This window comes from Polyodon spathula, chromosome 4, assembly GCF_017654505.1.
Source record: "Polyodon spathula isolate WHYD16114869_AA chromosome 4, ASM1765450v1, whole genome shotgun sequence".
NCBI lineage: Eukaryota > Metazoa > Chordata > Actinopteri > Acipenseriformes > Polyodontidae > Polyodon > Polyodon spathula.
In genome coordinates, this window is record NC_054537.1 from 80,756,840 (window position 1) to 80,773,742 (window position 16,903).

Here is a 16,903-nt window from a genome sequence, read left to right on the forward strand (position 1 = left end):
CACGGCACACAACAAACAAAACAACCCTTTGCAAAAAGCATCCAAACCTCTCAGCTCTCAGTTTGGATGCAAGGGCCTCTAATGCAAGCATCTAGCCTACACTGCAGTCACCTGACAGCTTACCTGAAGTCCTCACAGGTACCATTCACTACATGATCTGACCATGAACTAGGGCCACTGTACCAGCTTTAAAACAAAATACATTTTTAAAAAGTAACATTTTATTGCTGGTTAATTACATATTAAAATCCAAAAAACCTTTATGATCATATAGCAGAAAAGCAGACTTGAAAAGCATATTTATAACAATCAAAATAATATGTATTAGAAAAACTTTTTTTTTTAAATTAACTATATGGGTCTTCCTCTGTCTCTGTTCATTCATGTAAACATATACCATAGAATTGGGTCTAGGGCAAAGAATTCTAGTGAGGAATACAGAGAAAGATATAGATTACCGGGAGGATGGATTGTATAAATCATTATCCCTGTATTACAGAACATCTTGAAACAGTATATTATTATATAAATGCATTCAGTCATGTGTTTGGAATACTTACAAAGAGACTTACAAGTATACATTATATTTATATAGTTAAATATTGTACTGTATAGCACAGCTTTTTAGAGCCATTATTTGTAAAGTTATAGCTGTAAGCTTAAGTAACATCTACATCTACATCTACTCCAGTTGTCTATCAATGTTATATAAGCAAATATACCTTTCAGGAGATTGGGCAGAGTCATCATACAGTTTAGACACTCTCCTTTCCTGCCTAATCCTCCTGAACATAATGCAAAAGAAAACAGACAACAGTTTGTAAAAATTATTATTATTATTATTATTATTATTATATTATTATTATTATTATTATTATTATTATTAATAATAATAATAATAATAATAATAATAATAAATATGTTCAGTCTCTTTTGGAGTTAGACAAATGTATATTTCCATATTTTTGGTGGATGATTTATTAGCACTATTATTATTGTGACTATTATAATTGGTATTCACCACATTTCACATTAACATTATTATTATAGTTTTTACTGCTTGTACAGTATTAGTAGTAGTACTTCATTAATGATTTAGTAGCAGTTCTCTAAGTGAACTGATGGTCAGATGCCAAAAGCAAGTAACTGACTAGGTGTCATGTGATGTGATACACCTCACACTACCAGGCATGTGAAACTGTAAGTAAACAACCTAAATTCACCGATGGCATCTCTTTTCCTAGTGTAGCTTATTAAATAAAATCCACACAGAAAAGCTGATATCAAGTGAGCGGTGCAGGCCTGTCAGTCAATGTTCATTTCTAATTGATCAAGCAGAAGGAACGGCTAACATAAAGAAGACACATAGGGCTAATTAGAGAAAGACACCCAATTAATTTACCAAACCAAATATAGACAACAGAGACTTTTAACTTAGGAACTTGCAAGTAGTCTTAAGTTGTTTCTTTTTGGTTTCAGAATTGTAATGTTTTTTTTTGTCTTTCAGATAAAAAATTGGATTTGGAGGAAATAGCTTTGAGAATACCGTACAGTACCCTACAGAGGTAAAGACATATATATGTGATAGCGATAAAAGTTTTTAATTGTGGAAACAAAAAAAAAAAAAAATTATAATAGCAATAGAGCCCTCATAAGGGGGCTTTACCACCTGGTAAGACCCTTCTCATAAAGCCCTCTTCGGTTTCAATTGCTTAATTAAAGGTTTGTGAATAAGGCACCTTGAGAACTAAACAGCTATGGTGGAATGAACGCTCTTCAGATCGTTTGAAGCGTGTTAATGTAATGTACTTATTCATGTAATGTATGCAATATATTATTTGTTTATGCTTGATCTTGCCCTTTACAGATGCAATAACGGTCACTTGAGATTGTCCTGGTAAAACAACTTGAATAAACAATAAAGTGCCTGTAAGTGTGTGTTTATTTCCTTATTAGTGTAATACTGTGTATTAATGAAATACTGTGAAATGCTAAACCAGTTCCATCAGAAAGTACAGTAGTGTATTAAAACTATCATAAACCACAACCATGTTAAAAATGCCTTTCTAGCACAGTGGCTTAGTTTACTAAAAGCATAATGCAGTAAGCCAGTAAAACATTGTGCAGTCTGATGCTATTTGCACTGGAAGGTGCCATAACATTGTGAAAAGTGTGCAAACTGTAAAATGAAGTTGAAATACACTGCTGGTCAAAGTAGCACATATTCATCAGACTGAGCAGCGGACACCAGCCATCAATAAACTGTTAGGTAATGGTGTTTTATATAAGCTGGAAAAAAACAAGAAAATCTAGCCTTCAATATTTAACCAATGACTTCAGTCAAAACAATCACTAGAGGTGTGCACTTCTGATTTTGAATAGGGATGTTCTACTAACTCACAGATGCTGCAGTTGAAGAGGGGATAGAATTTACAGTTTCACATCGCTAGTGGTCATTTCTAAAACCATCTTACTGCCCATAAGCTTGAGAGGAGTGTAAATGGTATTACACCAAATGACAGAACCATTAGTTCTTATTAACAGTAATAGAAATTATCATTATCCAAATGGGATCTAAGGCACAGTTTTCAAACATGGTATGTGGCACATGTATGAAAAAAACACACACACAAAAAATAGGTTTTAGCATTTATACCTATTAAGATCATTATAAGCACCATCAGAATATGTACGGCACATCTTATGGGAACGTAGTAACCTGACTGCATCTTCACCACAGATGGGGTACATGATATGGTTGTTGCTGCCAAAAGATGTCAGAGAAGGTCAACAGAAATCAGCAACATCAGGCCGGAATGGGAAAGGCAACAAACAGAGGAAATGCACAGAGAGCTCTATTGCATAACGAGATCCACTTCTAAAAGCACTGCACCTTGGCACACAAAAGTACTGTATGTATATATGATGTATATGATCTTATACACTGTATAGATACACATACACAAAACAAAGAGGGGGAAGAATGATAGCGTTTTGCTGCTGGACTACTTTTCACAGAGAAAATAGCACAGGGTTGTATTTTACTACAGATACGCTTCCATAAAAAAATAAAAAAACGGAAGCAGGAATAAAGAAGCAGTAAGCTGTAGATCTGAGCATCCAGGCCCACCTTGCTAACATTAGTATTTATTTTTTTTTTTTTTTAATTTTATAGTTTATTTTTAGATCTAACAGCACAATAAATAATACCAAAACAAATGAATAAATAAAGTACAATGAACTTAGTCCTCTACGCTTTAGATTTGGCTTAATAACACTTAAATATATTGTTAATGACATTCTAGTTTATATTCTGTTTACTCCTGTTTAGACACACTTAGTTATGTGCTAATATATTAAACTATTAAGATAGCATTCTAATGTTGCAAATGTGAGTTCGTTAGGTACAACAATAACACCAATGAGTTGTTTTCTAATGATTACTTTTGTTAGATTTAAGGAAAATGTACAGCAGTTACCACTCCATAGACTACCGTTAGAGCTCTTGTGAAACCTATTAGAGTAAGAATTGAAGTATACACAGTAGTGCAGGAAACAATCATGAAAACAACCAAACAAACAACACTTCCGCTTGCAATTTCCATGAAGTAGTCATTTGTCATATAAGCAGATTTTTAGCATGCACATTTGTTGTATCTTTTCATGTCAATTTCACCAAATGACAGATTCCACCTCCATGCACCTAGCTCTCTTGCCCTTCTTCAAGCGTCATGTGAACTTTCAAATCTTCAAATTGCTCAGTAATTAACACAGTGATCCAGTTACAAATGTTCATTCTAGGTAGATCACTGCATGTCAACTAAATGACACAAAACCAGGAATGGGTGTTCTTAACTAATTCATTAGCTAAATGTCCAATGGATCTCAGTCAGTCTCACTATCAGTATAATTTAGGAACTCAACATCTCTTTGAGCGTCTTCTGTCACAGAGCGTTCAGCTCTGCATAGATCATCAGCTTAGACCTAGAGTCAGGCTGCAATCAGCAACATTAAAAGAGCTTCCTGCCTAGCCAGCAGTGAACGAACAATCACTTATAATACGGCTGTTTCCAAAATCATTACTAGAATAGTATTGTATTTTAAATAATACTGTATATACTTCTTCAGATAACTAGAGCATATTTGCAGTGCTTTATGCTGATAATGGCATTAACACAAACACTGTTTGAACTGTCAGATCAATCACATAATGACCGAATGTGACCGCCCTTACTTCCCAACCAGATGTTTCAGGAAAAGTTACAATACCATGTTGGAAGGTGTCAGTGCCATTACTTATATCAACATAAGCCTTGGAAACTGCCTTCAAAAATCCCCCAATGGGTATCAATGTTAAAGAGTTTGAAACAGGAAGGGACACACATGCACTCTCACACCGATTCACACTCAGGTAACAGTATACCTGGGTTCCTTGTGATGATGCTCAATGGGCTGACTGTGTCTGGACCGAGGTAGAGTGAGATACTGGCTGGAACCATGCGAAAAAAAAAAACCAGAAAGACCAAATGTATGGAGTTGAATGAAGAAAGATTAAAGTCAGAAGCACAAGAGAGTGTGAAAATGCTGGAATAAAGCAGAATGATTATTGGATGGTTCAATGTTTTGAATTTGCCTGGTCCATCACCTCTGTTTGTTACCCTCTTTAAGCAGGTGTGATTGTGTGATTGCGCTGTGATCTCTCTCAGAAGCAGCTGATGATGGCCAGTGATTTCAATGATGCCCCTGCTTTTATGATCAGTAAACAGAATACCTTTTTTTGATTTATAAATATGGCACACTTGAATTAAATTGGGCCATTTTTTTTTCTAAAAGTGTGGAGCAAGCTGTGAATGACTTTGTGAGGTTACTTACTATCCTGTTAACAGATACCTTGCCAAGATGGAATTTGATAAAGTTAACTGCATGTTGATAGAAAGGAAAACACAACCGGTCCATGATTCAGTTTGAAGTGGTGGTGTTTGACATACTTGGAAAGGTACAGGAAAGATTATACCAGTCATAAACATTTATTTTACATTGAGGACGACTGGACTTTCTGCTCAGTCACCACAAGATTTCTGGTTGGAGCGCATCTCGGATCCTCTTAGATCAATGTTTTTTGTCAGTTTTATGGCAACCGCTAGCATCTGTTCAGGATGTGGTCTACCATTGAGTAATATAAGGGGGGGAAATACATAATGTGTTATAAAAAGGCTGAAAAATATCATAAACCTGAACTTGGACCAAATTCTATTGCGGGGAGATCTGCTCATCTGCAATAGCTACATTAGCATAATAACATGCAGTAGTCTTAATATTAACTTAATATAAGGGCAACACCACATAACCTATAAAGTAATCCAATTCCTGACACTATCTGAATAAAGTACCACTTTTATTATTTGATGCAAATTAACTCTCGCTGAATGGCTTTGTAAGGGGATTTAGTAAAATGAATTCTAACATAATAGAGTTATAGAGGGATTGAAAAAAAAAACCTTTATAATAATAATAATAATAATAATAATAATAATAATAATAATAAAGATGAGCATACCCAGTCGTCATTAAAATATTTGCAAATTCCTGAACTGAAGATTTTAAAGTATTTAAGCGATTGGAGGACAAAATGCTAATTTTTAAGTTAATTCAGAACACAAGAAGTAAAAATGTTCCCGTCTCTGCATGAATGAAAACAATGATAAGTTTCTAAGCAGGGAGTGTTGGTTCTAGTTACATTCTCATAGCACACAGCTGAACCAAGACATTGCTTCATGCTCTGTCTACCTGTCTGGGGAGTAGTGGTCGTCCATGCGATGCTTCTCCATTCGGCTCACTGTGTTGTACTGCGACAGGGAGGAGTGAGAACCTCGAGATGGTTGGTCCAAGCTCCGGCTTTGGAACAGAAAGACACTGTTTGGTTCACATATTATACTATAGGATGACCACCATGGAAGTTAGAGCATTGCTGTTTTTTAAATACTAATCAAACTCATGGAAATGGCAAGGGTAGCAGCTTTTGGGCTTTGCTAATTGCCCTCTCTAATAACTGTAGAATTGAAAGGCTCATGCTTTAAAGACAACAGAAAATCAGGTATTTTTCCCTTCTAATATGCTGGTGTCAAGTCTCTGGAAAAAGTGAAAGAACATGCAAAAATGAATTGTTAGTATATTTGACATCACCCTGCCAGACATTATGCTCAAGATTATAAACTTACATTTGGTTTGGGTCATGGGCATAGGCATATAGGAGCAGTGGTTTCTCTAATGGGAAGGGGGTGTGGGTGGTGGACAGGCAAAAAGGGTGGGACATTGTCTTTGCAGACCACCAATATAGAATTGCCAAATGTTTGGATCACTAAAGTAGACAACTCTGAACAATCTGGTTGTGCCTTTACTGGACACAATGTTATCTGCTGCAACCTATCAAGTGTGTCATTCTTCAGCACGGTTCATAGGCAGGATCTCTATCAATGGCAAATCAATTTGTATTATTACAAATAAAATTAGAAAATCCACCTTTTAATTAAACCTGATCATTTTTTTTAACACCACAGGTTTACTGCATATACAGTGAACTGTATAATCAATAACCCACTTACTGAGACTTGACAGGTGGCTGTTATAAGAAAAAAAGATTAAATTCCTCTTGACACTAGAAAAAATTATGTTCTTGTTGTTAGATGGTAAAATATCTCTCTCTCATATATATATATATATATATATATATATATATATATATATATATATATATATATATATATATATATATATATATATATATATATATAAAAAACATTTGTCTCACAAACTCAACATGTTGTCCCATTTTTAACACCCAGCCAACAGTGATGCTGTGGAATCCATACTCCAGAGTAGGATTGCATGGCTAATTACACTTTACATGAGGAATATGTGCATTATTTCAGTAATTCCTTTAAATGTTCCTGGAAAACATGCTCTACGCCAGCCCCCTAACACACACACTCAAGCACACACACACATTCCACGGCTGAATTTACCTCTGCGGAGGAGGGACACTGGGGGAACGAGACCGTGTCCTGCCCATACTGTCCCCTCGATTGGGAGACCCAGACGGGGAACAGTGATTGGACGACATCACCTGCTCGGGAACTGATAACGTGGAGCTCCGGATATCTCTGCCATTGTGCCTGTAATCTGTGAAGGCAACCACAAAGAGAAAAACACAAGCTAAAAGTTGTACTCACAAAAACAGGATTAGGGGTGGGGACTTGACTGAAGCCTAAATAATCTTTTCATGATTTTGCAAAGTTAACCCAGAGCCAATTTTAGAAATACTAAAAGAAACTTAATGAATTCAGTGACGAACATTTCAAATAAAACTTTTTTTCTCAATGACCTCAGACAGAGGACACAGCTGGAAATTAAGTGGAGACATTGGACAAAGTTTTGGGGTCAATCCACTACTAAGAACTGAATGGCCTCCTTCTGTTTGTACATTTTCTTATGCTCTTATGTTCTTCGGCTTGGCACAAATGAAAATCCTTACCCCAAGTTCGGCAGCGTAAATTACTGCATCAGCCAAACTAAGAAATTTACAATTGTTAAAAAAATCTTCCAGTTCACTTTTAGAAAGTCAGCAATACAACACCCGGTGAAACACAATAAAAAGAAGTACGTTATTAGTACTCTTCAACTCACAACGGTCACGCTACAATTAAAAACAAAGTCTGACCTTTGACCACTTTACAATGAAGATAGACTCTGAAGAAATTCCCCAAATAACATTGGTCCCACTTTATATAAACCACTAAAATGTTGCACAAAATGAAACTTAAGAAAAATCTGGAATGCAGGACCTTAGCACGTTTTTCAGATTTGTGTGCCTCATTCCTCAAAACATTGTCACTCCAGTGAACATGAGAAAGACCATTATTTTCAATCAGAAAAGGTAAAACAAAAAAAAAAAATAAATGGCTAAGGTTCATAGCTGCTGGTATTAAAATCTATAACTAACCATGCAGTCTGCTTCAGTGTATAATAAACATGCTTAGTTGGTTACAAAACAGCATTTTATATATATATACAAGTAATTAAAGTTATTAAAAGACAAAGTTATGAACATGGACATTCCCCTATCTGTCTTTAAAGAGCAACTTGGTATGAGTATTAAATAATTATTTCTGTAGTTTAGATTCACTTTGTATATCATTTTCTGTTTCAGTCATCACAGGCAGGTGACTTTATAAAAGTTAAAAGACTGAGCCGCTGTGTCTTCAAAAAGTTCTTAAAGATGTGTCTTTTCTAAAAGTGTTACTATTAACCTGTCTCCTGCAACCCTAGGAAAACTACTTACGTATTGCATTGTCATAATGCTTCAATACGTTTTTTTTTAAGATAATGAAATCTATCATTCTTTAAGATTTTGATCACTGCTGCTCAACTCTCAGTAGTGCTTCAAAGGTTTTAAACAATATCTTGTAAATCTGTCAAAATCAATAACATAATAAAAAGCAGAATGAAAGCGGGCAAGGGTTATAACACCAGGGACAAGAACTTAGTTTTTTTATGAACAGACTTCCAATTTTCAATTAACTTGCGCTTCTTAGGACATTTCAGCCTTGGAAAAAGAATGTGTAAAAATCAAACTCCTTCATGAGGGATATCCCGTCAGGGGAGTAAGGTCCAGCCACATAAAAACGACTTCAAAATTGCAATATGCTTATTTTACCTTTAATCTCATTTGATCGAATTCACTAGGCTAAGGTTTGTATAGTCTTTATACATTTGTATAGTCTTCAGCCATTCACCCCATCTTAATCATTTGTTTCAGACTGAAAAACGTTCTATATTATATTATTTGGCAACAGACGATCCAGATGGGACGTACTGTATATATCTCAAATTGCTGTAACTTGAAGGTTGGGGCCACTTTGTCTATCCTTTTTCATTACCTGATACAACTCCAATTCCATCATCGCAGTCATAATCAGATATTTCACTGTCACTGATTCGCTGGGATCCTGAAGCAGAATGAAAAGAGACAGAAGAGAGTTCAGCGATTGGATGTGAGTCGGGACTGTTCCGTTACAGCTCTGAATCTAGTGATTATCCCGATGCTCATGTTACAGGCATGTGACTCCCTTCTGAGGTCAGTGAAGGTAAACTAATCCTGCAAAGTGTATCGCTTTCCATAACAGCTTTAGATTCATAAAATCTCTCCAGACCAAAATCACTCCAAACCAGAAAGCTGTACATCTATGAACAGTATATACAGCAGCATGCACCACACAATATAAGAGTTTTTTTTCTGCGGCAGATGAATATGAAAAAAACAGGAATGTAACTTAACGGACAGGCCCTGATTCTAAATGATCATATATATATATATATATATATATATATATATATATATAAATTATGGTTTTTTTGGTTTTGGGTGGGGGGAGTGGGGTTAATATAAGTCAGTTTTTGAACATTATATATTTTTTAAAAGTAGAGGTGGTTTATATTAAACCACGAAACTTTGTAAAGCTTACATTAGGCTTGTAGGTGAGTGATATTTGTAAGTTTGTATGTGTCTGAGTGGAGATGTGTATGGTTCTTTAATACTCAACGACATCAGTTCTCCACACACACACAACTTGAAGCACTGGTATTTTATTTGTATTGTTTGAAACATGTCACATCCACTTACTGGTATTTATTTAAAACTTCATTTTAAAGAGCTACTTTACAGCAACTACATTTTCAAAATATTTTATTTCTTAGCTGTTTAGTATCCTATTACATATATTATTTGTTTATTTATTTATTTATTTATTATGCTGTATTGCTGTTTTTGTTTATGTCATGATTTACCAGGCCTGCTAACAACCATGAAGGGAGGTGATTTTAGAAATGATCACTAGGGGTAATTAATTGACATGTAACTCCTCTATAACTATGGCAACATTTGGTAAATAAATGGTGCTGTAAAACTCACAGTTTTAGAGGGGGCAGATCCCCTAGTAGTCATTTTCCAAACCACCTAACCTCAGAAATTAAAAAGAAATCAGAAGCAGACTAGGATAAAAGGTTTATATATATATATATATATATATATATATATATATATATATATATATATATATATAATGAAGATGAAGATGCAGATGATACCGTTAAAGCTACACTGTATCACATTATACCCACTGTGACCATCTGAAAGCCATATCTGAAGCCTGGTAACTATGTCTGCAGGTCTCCTTATACAGTACTACTTTTACAGTACTACCTTGGAGCTCAACTGTCAAATCAAAACTGTGAGAGTGGCAAACAGGTACTGTGCCTCCTTTCATTGAAAGCTAAGGAAGTCGTATCTCACTTCACTCTCAACCTGTGAAACACTGACAAGGGATTGTTTTTAAACACTTTTGGGACCCACAGTAGCTGCTCAAAATACAAACAGGGAGGCTTTGAAACACAGCTGTCAAGTAGATTAGAAAGGTTTGCTGTCTGTTATATACAAAAATAAAAATAAACAAAAAAAACAGTGTATGCAAGCCAGTGTATGCAAGCAAAACAGCAATCGCGCAGCTCAAGGTAAGGGCCTACTTACATTATACTTTGTGCCTTTTAAAGATGTAAAATGCTTAACCAAAAAAGTATATATGGAAAAAACCAATCCTGAAATTCTTCATAGGATTTGAGAATTAGTCCTAATTCTTCCAAGACATCTTAACAAATAAGACATGATACTTTGCTACTCTAAAAGCCCTATATATTAAAATCATATTATGACATCCTGTGAAACATCAAAATACTCAAACATGGTACCAAGTGTGCTTTTCAAACTGACATCTGAAGCTCAGCTCACAAACGTATCCTCTGATTGCTGTGGAGAGTCAGCAGTAAAGCAGTTCAGAGAGTAAGTTGCGTTAGCTAATAGGGAGGAAATATGCGAGCCACACTTTTCAGAGTTCAACATGAGGGCAAAAGCAAAGGGGCAAACCGACTGCTTAGCAAATTTGGGGATTTTATACATCATCTTGGGCATGCAGAACGCTTTACCTGGGGTGTACGAATATGGGCCTTTATCTGGTATTACAATGAAGGAAACAAAACACAAACATAAAAGACATGAAGAGAAGCTGGTTATCAGATCAACTGCATGACAAAAGTAATTGGTTCAAACACTTGTATTCCTATGTTTGGAATATAAAACTTTTTTTTTTTAATGAAAAGACACGCATGGCTTGCCACAGAAGTTTATTAGAATGTGCTAGCTACAGAATTAAACTCTGGGCTTCACAAATACCAGGGAAACTGGTATTTGTAAAAAAAACAGGGTATTTGTGCATGGTATGGTACACAGCTATGGCCAAAGGTTTTGCATCACCCTATTAACAAATTTAGCTTCATAGTCGAATCAAACCTGCTGAATAATGTTAAGTTAACATATTGTATTACATACCACTGTGTAGTTTTCCACAAAAATTGAAAAATGTGATTTCAAAATTTCTAAATCTAATATGAAACACTGTACTACCATTATGGCTTCCAGTAAAATGCAATAACATTTTGTAGTTTCTTTAATTACATGATATTAAACAAAAGATCAAAATTATGTTCATATAGATTTTTTGTTTTTATTACATCTCAATCCTAAAACTTTAGGTGATGTAAAACATTTGTCCAGAGCTGTATAATGGACAATGCAGCATGTGTCCCCTGCTCTGCTAAAGGGGGACACATGCTGTCTTTACTGTACAGATAAGATGCCAATCTTTCTTAGTTGTATCACTCCTATCATTCCTGGCATTCTGAAACATGTGCAGTATATAACAATGCCTGTTATTGGTAATACAAGGGAAACTGAACACCATTTATCAGAAGAAACATATTGTGGGATTTTCAGTATTTAAATACATTAGGTCTGAATTATTGTTCAATATGCATTTTATATCATCTTGAACAAATAATAACCTGCCTGTGATATAGTCCAAAAATAGTGGTTAGCGCTGATGTAGAGGTTAGAGACTAGGTACTGCACTGGATTAATTCTGTGACCCCCAAGGCAAGATACTATACAGCATGTGTCTGATTTGCACAGAAAGCCTGTCAATACAGTTGTTTACAAACACTGCAGATATTATATGTGAGAAAATGTAACTTTCATGAATCTGTCTCCCTTAACCATCTCAGTAAAAACATGTTTTAAAAAGCTACTTTTCCCAGCTAAACTGCAGTAATGTATCGTAATAATAATACAAGATTATTCGGCAGTCACTACCAGCTGTAAGAAAAGACGACCTACTTTGCAGTCTCCGCGTGGGACTCTCCCCATGCAGCTCTCTGCGTGGAAGGTATGGTGAGGGGTGTGGAAGGGGCATGGAGGACACGTCGTGCGTCTGCAGTTTGTACCAGTGAGGCTCGTCATCCAGCAATGCTGTCTCTAGTTCGATTAGAATCTACAAGGAAAACAGCTCAAAATCCAGTTTTCAACCACAACCATTTATGTTAAATCAGGTTCAAACCCATAACACCAAGACACAAGGACAAACAGATGAGCTGTGTTTAGGAGCTCTGTACCGCTGTGTTAATGGCTGTTAAACCACTGGATGTGTGGGCTAACATTTCAGAAGAGATTTTTTAAAAATTGAAGGGAGGATGTCTACATGTGTAAATGCCCACATGCATACTGTATTCGTGAACACTATGATAATACACAGATGAGCAACAGAAAAAGAAAAAAAAACTTACCTCTCCTAAAAATTCACTTTCTTCTTCTCGAACCCGTGCCTGGTCCCAAAGTGTGATCTCCAACATGCGCTCCCGGAATTCCCGCCGATGGACCGGGGAATACATAAATGTTTGGTTCCATTTGGGCTCTAATGTTTTCTTTACTGTTTTTGTTCTTCTTTTGCTCTTATCACTGGAGGAACAATAATTCACACTGTTTTTATTTACCACCAAGATACAATATATTGGGTACGTTACAGAAGAACCAACACAAGCCACATAGATCTTTCAGGGAAACAACTAGGATCACATTGTGGAACTCTACATTTACCACAAACAGATGCAGTCCGTCTAAATAATGGCCATTACTGGGCAATTGACAATCAGGAATAAACCAGTTGAAAATATATTTCCTATTTTATCACAAATCTTAACAAAGTACCTTAAACTATACAAAAGTGTAACCAAAATCCCTTTCAATTTGCAAGAATCAATAACAGAAGGTTCTGTACTGCCGTCTTCATTTGAAAGTGTTCAGAATTTTTTTTGTTTTGTTTTGTTTTAAAGAATATAAATCAATAAAGAGTAAAAAGATTCCAATTACACTGGTATATTTTTTAACTGTTTCTTTATTTTTGTATTATGTTGCCAATCATTCAGAGTGGTTCCTATTGCAAAACTCAGAAACTCTCTTATTACATTTTTGTTATATTCTGTGTCAAGGAGCTTTAAACCGAGTTCAGGAGCAGCTCTTGAGTTTATTTGCCTGGTGGAAGACAATCTGAAATGAAAATGTAATTTGAACCTACATACTCTTTGAACGCACCGTGATTTCTGATTTTTTTTTCTGTTCTTGTTTGATGCGTCTATTCTTACCTTCTGTCTGGGAGGAAGTAAATTTTAACATAAGGGTTTCTTGGCCTCCCATCTTCCCTTGAAGGAAGTTCTTTTGCTCCCAGAATTGTGACAATTAGCTGGTGACCAACCTTGTCATACCAGAGTTTTATCTGCAGGGAAAGAAATGTACTTTTACCAACCTTTTTTGAAATGTTTCCTAAAGTAGGTTGTGGACATGCAGTATTGTGTCACAATGCGGTGTTTATAAATTATATGAAATATCATCAATGTCTTAATTGTCTTCAATGTAAACTGTAATATAAACAGTCAGAGTAGTACTGAAACTCATTTTTAGCCATATACATGTACTTGTAAGAAACACTGCAAATGTATGTGCTGGAGGGTGTCTTAGCACAAGGTTTGATAAAAACTGAAACATACTATAAGAACTACAAGAAACTATGCTGATAAATCTTTTGACTAATCCCTTCATCTGTAATAAAAAAAATTGTCACTTTTTTTTTTTTTTTTTTTTAATTTTGTGTGCCCAATTATTTTACCCCTACTGTCTCCCCAATTCGAAGGTCCAATTCATTTTTCCCTCACCGCAGAAATTCCCCACACAGCTCAGGATAACTGATGGTTCAGTGGGCGTCCTCCAATCCCATGACCAAGCCAGCTTCCTCTTTTACACCCAGGAACTCGAGAGCGGATGTCAGCGAGATACCAGCCTCTGGACGACAAAGGTCAGCCCTGCAGGTGTCCGCCTGAGCTCAGCTCTGGCCAGCAGAGTTTGCTGTAGCACGATGAGTCCCTGCCGGTTCTGTCCCCCTAACCCATGGGAGCACCAGAGCTAATGCAACGGTCCCTTTGGAATCGCCAGCAAGGACGGGTGACTTTGTATAGCCAGTATGTGAGCCTGCGCTCACCGGACTGTATGGCTCACCTTGCACACCACATGGCTGTGCTTCTACCAGGTGAGCCACTTGGGGATCCCCCCGCCTTGTGATTTTTTAAAGAATTGAAAAGAGTGTTTAAAGTTATGGATGAACACAGCATTTGTTTTTGATGAATGTTAAATGAAGATTTGTAACCCTGGTGTCAGAGATTAGTATAACCCTAAATCAATCCAAAATCACAGATATTTGAAAATAATACATTATGATTCATGCTGTTATGATCGATGTATATAAGGTTAACAGTGATCTCAGGGAAGTATGGGCAAAAGCTGTTTCACACATTTGCTGTGTGATGCTGGCTATCAGTAATTGCTTAGAAGTCGGTGGTGTTTTGACAGGCTACAGAAAGCCTTTTATGGATTTGTACCATGTCAAAAAAAGTTCTAAGCTCCTGCCCATACTTGCTAGTATCTCACTGGGGGCGGGGGTATAATTCTAGATACAAAATCTAGATGGTAATTACTGGTATTCTACACCGTCTACCTCTTACAGCATGCAGCAAAGCAAAAAAGCATTCAGTACAAAGTAGTACAAGCCAGAGATCTGTTACTTTAGCACAGGGGATACAAAATTCAAACAAATTGTACCCTTTACCTTGTGAAATTTAAACCCTTGAATGCAAAGAACAATAATGTAATACAAGGCATAGCCATGAAGTTATTACGTAGACAACATAGTTTGGTTTTCTACTCCTTCTTGTAAACCATTACTGACTCCCACTTGTTAGATGTGAGTGACATGGAAGACATCAGTACACCAGGATAGAGCTGCAGCGAACTCGTTCCTTTGAAAGTTAAACAGCCTTGACCAAGCCCTTTGGAACTCGGGCAATGTTTTCGAGCTTTTGCCACTGTTTAAACAAAAAGGCTCGTATGGAGCTTGCATCGCAAATTAAAATCTGAACCTCTATGAGTAGGAACTGTACAGCTAAACTATTTTTTTTCTGCATCCAGGTAGTTTCAGGTGTGTTTAAACTTGTTGCCACGGTAAGCGATTGTTTTCGAGGGGGGGAGTAGTACCCCAGGAAATATATTCATTTATTTATTTATTTTTAATTACATTTAAAAAATGAGTAAATTAAGTAAAAAAAGTCAAGAACAAAAAAGTAATGAAAGAAAATATTAAAAAATAAAAGAATTTGAAAAAAGTGTGTACCGGTAGTCTACATATTGACACAAGTACACCTGTCAGTCACATTCTGTTACCAACACAACAATATGAATTTGTTTGTGTTTTCTTGGACAGCAAACTCATGTGACTTTTACTTCTCTAACATAATAGAGAAGAGTTAGGCTTCCTAATTTATTATTGGCACGTTTGCATCTTTGCTTTCTGGGAGTGCCATTTTAATAAATAAAAATCTCAGATAGAACGGATTATGTCTGTTCTCATTCTGAAGATATTTAAACCGAAATAAATGGTGACTGATAATGTGTTCACAAAGGTATTGTGGTACAGGATTTACTTTATTTCTTGCATGTGTTTATAGGCTCATTTTAATTTTTCATGTATATTTTAATTGCCGTGTGAGAATTTCCAACTATATTAAAGATAAACAAGGTGTCTAAAATAATTTCTCTATCTGTTAAAGTATTTATTATTATTCCTTATTAAGTGTAAATAACAAGTGATTGTGTGGGTTAATCAATACAGACTTTTACTTAAATGACCTTAAATAGCTTGAATTCACCTTTGTTTGCCCAGACAGTGTAATGAGGAAAGAACTGTTTGTGATTAGGATGGCAAGTTATATTGGTAAACTGTATGCACTGAGAAAAAATATCATTACAGAGGTGCTGGAATCAATTAATGAGCTGATCCAACTCCACACATTCCTGTTTGCGAATGGTATCAAGCTTTTGATGTTAAGACTCGAGCCTGTTTGTGGGTCGAACGCCAAAAAACCCTGTGCAGCACGGCAGCTCTACACCAGGACACCTAAACTTCAACTCCTACAATCCACTCCAGCAGCTGGGTCCTTTACATTTCCTGGTTTAATGAGGCTGCAGCCCTAACATCTCTAAAATCCAGACTTAAATCCAAAGAAAACCCATAATAATTAGAACCATAATTTACACCCAGTAACTGAAAATGGCAATGTTATTAATGTCACATGATATTCTGTGACATAGTTGCAGCCACTTTGACTATAGCATTATTTTTATTCAATGCTTATTCAAAATTTTTATGTCATTGCTGACCTTAAAAAAAAAAAAAAACATGTTTATTCTTCATTTTGTAATTGTATGGGGCTGTATGTACATTTACAGGGAATAAGACAATGTGTGTACTACATGAAGCCTAGTACTTTATTGGTTTCCAAATTTCCAGAAGCACATGCTCATATCACAAAATAAACATCAACAAATTGTAAAATATATGGGATCCGATTCTTGTTCTTA

At 35.8% G+C, this 16,903-nt stretch overlaps 1 protein-coding gene across 13 annotated transcripts in view; it reads right to left on the reverse strand.

Moving 5' to 3' along the window:
• Positions 1–16,903, reverse strand: part of LOC121314924 (regulating synaptic membrane exocytosis protein 2-like) — a 247,534-nt gene that overhangs the window by 84,659 nt on the left and 145,972 nt on the right. For 7 of the 13 annotated variants that reach the window (XM_041248684.1, XM_041248683.1, XM_041248680.1 and 4 more), the window contains 6 exons: positions 13,582–13,712; positions 12,727–12,919; positions 12,281–12,434; positions 8,937–9,005; positions 7,023–7,179; positions 5,788–5,895 (listed from right to left, as the gene is read on the reverse strand). In XM_041248684.1, the coding sequence (XP_041104618.1) occupies positions 5,788–5,895; positions 7,023–7,179; positions 8,937–9,005; positions 12,281–12,434; positions 12,727–12,919; positions 13,582–13,712 (812 nt within the window). The remainder of the gene's footprint in view (positions 1–5,787; positions 5,896–7,022; positions 7,180–8,936; positions 9,006–12,280; positions 12,435–12,726; positions 12,920–13,581; positions 13,713–16,903) is intronic. The other 6 variants (XM_041248691.1, XM_041248681.1, XM_041248692.1 and 3 more) reach the window with 1 other exon arrangement.